This window comes from Pteropus alecto, unplaced genomic scaffold, assembly GCF_000325575.1.
Source record: "Pteropus alecto unplaced genomic scaffold, ASM32557v1 scaffold86, whole genome shotgun sequence".
In the NCBI taxonomy this organism is placed as follows: Eukaryota; Metazoa; Chordata; class Mammalia; order Chiroptera; family Pteropodidae; genus Pteropus; species Pteropus alecto.
Genome location: NW_006442109.1, coordinates 32,986,495 through 32,992,094, shown reverse-complemented (window position 1 = coordinate 32,992,094; position 5,600 = coordinate 32,986,495). Strand labels below are relative to the sequence as shown.

Below are 5,600 nucleotides of genomic sequence, written 5' to 3'. Positions count from 1 at the left end.
CGTCTCAGGGCAGCGGAAGCGCTCGTTGCCGATAGTGATGACTTGGCCGTCAGGCAGTTCATAGCTCTTCTCCAGGGAGGAGGAAGAAGCAGCCGTGGCCATCTCATTCTCAAAATCCAAGGCAACATAGCACAGCTTCTCCTTAATGTCGCGGACAATTTCACGTTCAGCTGTAGAAATGAAGGGTATCACAGTGAAGCTCTGAAGAATGAAGTTATTGTGAGGAAATAGGTGGATTTGCTGGTGCAAGGAAAAAGCAGACATGTGCTGTGGCAGATGAAACACACACTCACCGGTGGTGACAAAGGAGTAGCCACGCTCAGTGAGGATCTTCATGAGGTAGTCAGTGAGATCCCGACCAGCTAGATCCAGACGCATGATGGCATGGGGCAAAGCGTAGCCCTCATAGATGGGGACATTGTGAGTTACACCATCCCCAGAGTCCAGAACAATGCCTGTCAGAGGAACAGACAAGGAGGTAAATCCCTTTTAGTTGTGTCAAAGCCTACTTCCAGTCTTGGCTAAGATAAACTAGCATTGGGCATGGATCCAGATAAAATTAGATCCTTTACACAAGAAGAATAAAAATGAGCATAATGGATGCTAAATATGAAGCTTGCCACAGCTCATCCTTTTAAATATTGTGGTAGCAAAATGTCCCCAGGACACTTTCAAATGACCATCCCTCTGTCAGCCATTAGCACATTATGTAAGGCATCCAAGTCTGTTTTTCTTTCCTCCCATCTAACTTACTTACATATATTTCTTTCTTTTTTAACTCAGGCCCTGTAGGGAATATGGATTCTCCTTGGCAATTTTGCCCAGGGGCTGTGATGGTATGAATGCATATCAATGATTGCTACAGTCCAGGCTGATACATTGTGTAGAGCCTCATCTACATACTTTCAGCTCTTAGATACCTGTGCTCTGAAGCTGACCTTGGGATACTATGATTACCTTTCTCTCTTAGCACAGACACTTTCCCAGGGAGTGTGAGGGAAGGGATCATTCTTTTTTCATTTGGGGACGCTGATTCACATCAAGGTCAATGACTTGGGAATGTGATTCATCAGTGACTGTCCCCAGAGCCCAAACATACCTGTGGTACGGCCAGAAGCATACAGGGACAGCACCGCCTGGATGGCCACATACATGGCGGGGACATTGAAGGTCTCAAACATGATTTGGGTCATCTTCTCACGGTTGGCCTTGGGGTTCAGTGGGGCCTCGGTGAGGAGAGTAGGGTGCTCCTCAGGGGCTACGCGGAGCTCATTGTAGAAGGTATGATGCCAGATCTTCTCCATGTCGTCCCAGTTGGTGATGATGCCATGCTCGATGGGGTATTTGAGAGTCAGGATACCTCGCTTGCTCTGGGCCTCATCTCCTACGTAGGAATCCTTCTGACCCATACCCACCATGACACCCTATAAGAAGAAAAAGATGGGAAAATCAAGCTTCCACTATGTCAGTAATATGAATTTATATCTAACTGCCCAAGTCAAGGAATACCTTATAAAGACCAGAAATAATAAATAGGATTTTACCCAAATTTAGGAATATCACTTAAAATCAATCTAATACCTTCTTCTATCTGCTCCCCAAGAGATATAATTCTATTGTTTAGAAATAACCGGGGGGGGGGGAACAATGCTATTTTACTGAAGTAGAGCCTTACCTCATTTTAAAAATACCATAATGCTTTCATTAAACTATGAAGCTCATCACCCATGTCAACTAAAATATAAATGACTACATTGTGAAACGACTGCATTAATGACACACTGTGATTCTCCTAAGGAAAGATTTTGACATTCATCAAACGAACATAAAAAGATGGGCTGCTATGCCATTATCACCCTGCTGGTGAAATCCAGCCTGTCCAGCGCTGTCCTGGGCCCACACAGTTTTCCCTGGCAGGCTGTCTGACCAGGCATGTGGCAAAGCCAGAGAGTATGACATTTCTCTTAATAAACAAGGTGGTATGTTACTATCACCATGGCACTTACTGCCTCTGTCACGTCTGGATTCTAAAAGCGCAACAGCCAGGAAGCAGATAGATTACATCTTTTGGGAGCCCTGTCAACTGGCTGTGAACAAGAGGGAGGAATGTGGGTTGGCTCTGGCTGGTTGACAGAAGTTATATTATTATAAGTTTTGAACAGGACTGAAGAGGGAGGCCAGGGAAAAAACTGCAGTGTACAAAAGGTAGAGAAGACCCTGAGGATTAAAGATGCAGGTCAGGAGTGGAGGAGAGAAGCTGCTGCCTTTTCGCACCAGGGAGTTGGACTGTTGGAGAGCTCTGTTCCTAAAGTGGGCAGGAAAAAGATGCACCTTTCACATCCCCCTTCCGCCACGGTGTGAGAATTGCTGGTTTGGGCTTGGCTTTGAAGCTAATCCACCTTTTCCTCAAGAATTCATGAAACAGGAGGGGCAGGTGAGACATTTCCTAGATTGCTGGGCTGAAGAGATGGCCGGAAGAGGTGTGGAGTGGGGCTGGAGACTGCTCCCCGTGAAAGCGGGCCAGGCTGGGCGGCAAGTGTACCTGGTGCCGTGGGCGGCCCACGATGGACGGGAAGACCGCGCGAGGCGCGTCGTCGCCCGCGAAGCCGGCCTTCACCAGCCCGGAGCCGTTGTCGCACACCAGGGCGGTGGTCTCCTCGTCGTCGCACATCTTGACACAGCTTCAGCGAGGTCTGCAGGAAGAGAGTGGGGCGACCCACGCTCGGTGTCTGTGGAGTTGGCTTTTTCCTCGCCCGGGAGGAGGGGACAGAGCAGAGGGGGCTGGGATACAGGCCACCTCCCTACCCCTCGGGACAGAAAAAGAAGGGTGGGAGGAAGGAGCGGGGTTGGGGTTGGGGTTGGATAGAGAAGGGGAGAGGAACCACCAAGGCTCCCTGGACAGGGGGGCTCACTCTCTGTCCCCGGTGCAAGGAGTGAGAGTCACCTCCCCAGGTCCTCCCCGGCCCTTTACATTTTCGCCCTTTCACAAACTGGGAAGCTACTTCGGCCCCATCCCCATCCCCATCCCGGTCCACGCCTGTGTCCCAGCTGGAAGGAAGAGCGCCCGAGATCAGGGACTCCCGACACCTTATGGGGGACTGTAGGGCTCCCCTTCCGCGCCCCTCTCCTGTGACGACCCGGCACAAAAGAAGTTAGAACCAAGTCGAAAAGTTAGGTCTTCAAAAAAAGAAAAAAAAAAGTGCCAGGGCGGCCGGAGCGCGGGGACTGGCTCGGGGCGGGCTGGGTGGACAGGTCCAGTGCCGGGCGGGGAGAAGGGACGTGGGCGGGGTGGCGCTGACTCACCGTCCGCGGGTCGGGCTCGGCTCGGCTCCGGCGGCGGCAGGCGCTGGGTGCCCGGGGCAGGGTGCGCTGCTTTATAGCGCGCTGATGGACGGGGTCAGTTGGAGCGGCCGGGGGCAGGGGTGGGGGGCCCGGTCGGCCACCTTGCCTTATTTGGTCGCCTTCACACCACTGAGGAGCGCCGAGGCCATTCATGGAGCCAAGGGCAGGGGAGAGGATCAGCCAGGGGCCCCCCAGACCATGTAAGGAAGGGGAGGGGGCAACCAGGGGGATAGCCAAATAGGGAGCTAGGGAGGGGCTGGCGGTGAAGGGTAGGGGGCAGGAGAAGACTAAGTGACGCCTTCCCACCCCTCCTGCTTCCTGGATGGGAGTGCTCCCTGGGTGTGCTGTGGGCTGGTTCCTCCGCAGCCCCTTCAGCCTAAGAGACAATAAGCCACATACAGGAGGGAAGTCTTGGCACCCTGCCCTCTGCTAAGGGGTCCTGACAGCTGGGCCAGGGCAGCGGAGGAGTGACAGCAGCTTCTCATCTTGCAGGACTAGGAGCTGGAGGAGCAGATCCCTGGCAGTCCTCCTAGGCCCAGAGGGCACCAAAGCAGCACCTTTGAGTGGCCAGAAAAGGGACAAGACACCCTTCTGGTCTAGTCTCCACCAGCCTGGACGACTTAGGGAGCTGGGGCCATCCTCTTCTAGGGCAGAAAGCTGAGATTAACCAAGGCCACCTTAGTCCCCAACCCACGCATGGCTCAGGGTCTGGCCAGGGACAAGGCTTAAGCAAACCTGTGGGGAGAGCTTGGCCAAGTCTTTCTAAAGAAGGGGTCAGGTTTACCCCAGCCTGGATATCATGTAGCTCTTCATGCTCCGGGGGTTTTATTTGAACTCAGACTCTGGTCTTTTGTCCAGGAAAGGATCCCCTGTTGCCAAAGTGAATGAAGAAACAAATGCCAAAAGTAGCTTGTCCCCTTGAAGGTGGATAGATGAACATCTGTAAGCTGGGGGCAAGACCTTCGTTCCAGCTGGAGACAAGACTGAGAGAGCAGATATTATTGTCAGGAAGATAACAGCAACTTCAATCATATGAATATATCATCTGGATAAGCAGTATCGTCATAACCAGGAATGATTTAGAAAAGCAGAGTCTTGGGTCTCACCCTAGAACTACTGAATGAGAATCTATATTTTAGCCAGATGTCCACTTGCTTTGTATGTACATTAAAGTATGAGAAGCATTGGTATAAATGACCGATATCAGCTCCCTGGAAATAGATTTCGAAGGATCTTGGGGCTTGGGAGAAAGGAACGAAAGACAATGTGAAGCGGGGAGTGGGGAAAAGATCAGAGACAAGAGAAGGACACAGATCTCTAGTTTGCCCTGGGGTGCCCTGTATTCTCAGTCCTTGACTGGCACTTTGATTTTTAATGCTTGCGTTTTTCCTCCCGTTCACACCAGTTAAAAATAGAAAACTGGGCACAGGCATCCATCTCTAGAGTGGTCTTGGATTGATATGCTGAGAAGGCCTGCTGATTAGATACTTGTACAGACTGGGGAATGCTGGGCCCTCCCCGCCGAGCTCCCCAACCATGTTTGGGTTAGTCTGGAGAAGAAACTGTGGGGGCAGCTGGGTGATGGAGCCAGGTGAAGGGCCTGGCTGGGATCTCTCCCCGCCAGCAAAGCAGGCCTTTGACAGTGAAAATGCCCATGGACAGCCTGCAAAGAGCAGAGCTGCCTCAGCTCAGGCAGATGCAGAAAAACCAAGAAAAAGAAGACATGGGACTGGTGTCCCAGCCACACAGCCCTGGGTTCACATCCTGCCTCTATCACTTACTACACATTTGGTCTTGGGCAAGTCACTTCACTGAGCCCCAAATTGCCCCTCTGAAGAGAGACATAATAATTCTTTTCCGGCAGGGGTTATTAATTAGTGTAATAATTAGAGACAAGTGAAAAAAACACATGGATGATAAAAGCAAATTGTAACTATTACAATTCAGTCATAGTGATCCTTTTGGAGGCAGCAGTAGCTCTCTTTGAATTGGGTCAATTTCATTTATTTATTGATTCAGCAAATATTTATGCAACAAGAACTGTGCTAGTCACAGGGATACAGTGATTAATAAAACAAAGCCAAACTCATACTGCAGGGCAATTATATAAAAGTCAGGCAGTTATAATGCATGCTGGGAAAAAAAGGAAGGAATCATTGAGACAGTCACGAAAAGAGGGATCCAAAAGAAAGCTTTCCAGAAGAAGTATCATTTCATTGTTTTTCAAGTTGAGTAGGTCTGGCGTTCATGAACATTTG

The 5,600-nt window shown here is 50.5% G+C and overlaps 1 protein-coding gene across 1 annotated transcript in view; it reads right to left on the bottom strand.

Annotated features, from left to right (window-relative positions):
- The window catches only part of ACTC1 (actin, alpha, cardiac muscle 1), a 5,238-nt gene extending 1,869 nt beyond the window's left edge, over positions 1 to 3,369 (bottom strand). Inside the window, 5 exon segments of the mRNA XM_025038955.1 lie at positions 1 to 170; positions 294 to 455; positions 1,100 to 1,424; positions 2,543 to 2,693; positions 3,304 to 3,369. The exon segment at positions 1 to 170 is cut by the window's left edge and continues 23 nt beyond it. Coding sequence (XP_024894723.1) covers positions 1 to 170; positions 294 to 455; positions 1,100 to 1,424; positions 2,543 to 2,671 — 786 coding nt within the window. The 5' untranslated portion in view covers positions 2,672 to 2,693; positions 3,304 to 3,369.
- Positions 3,370 to 5,600: the final 2,231 nt, after the last annotated feature.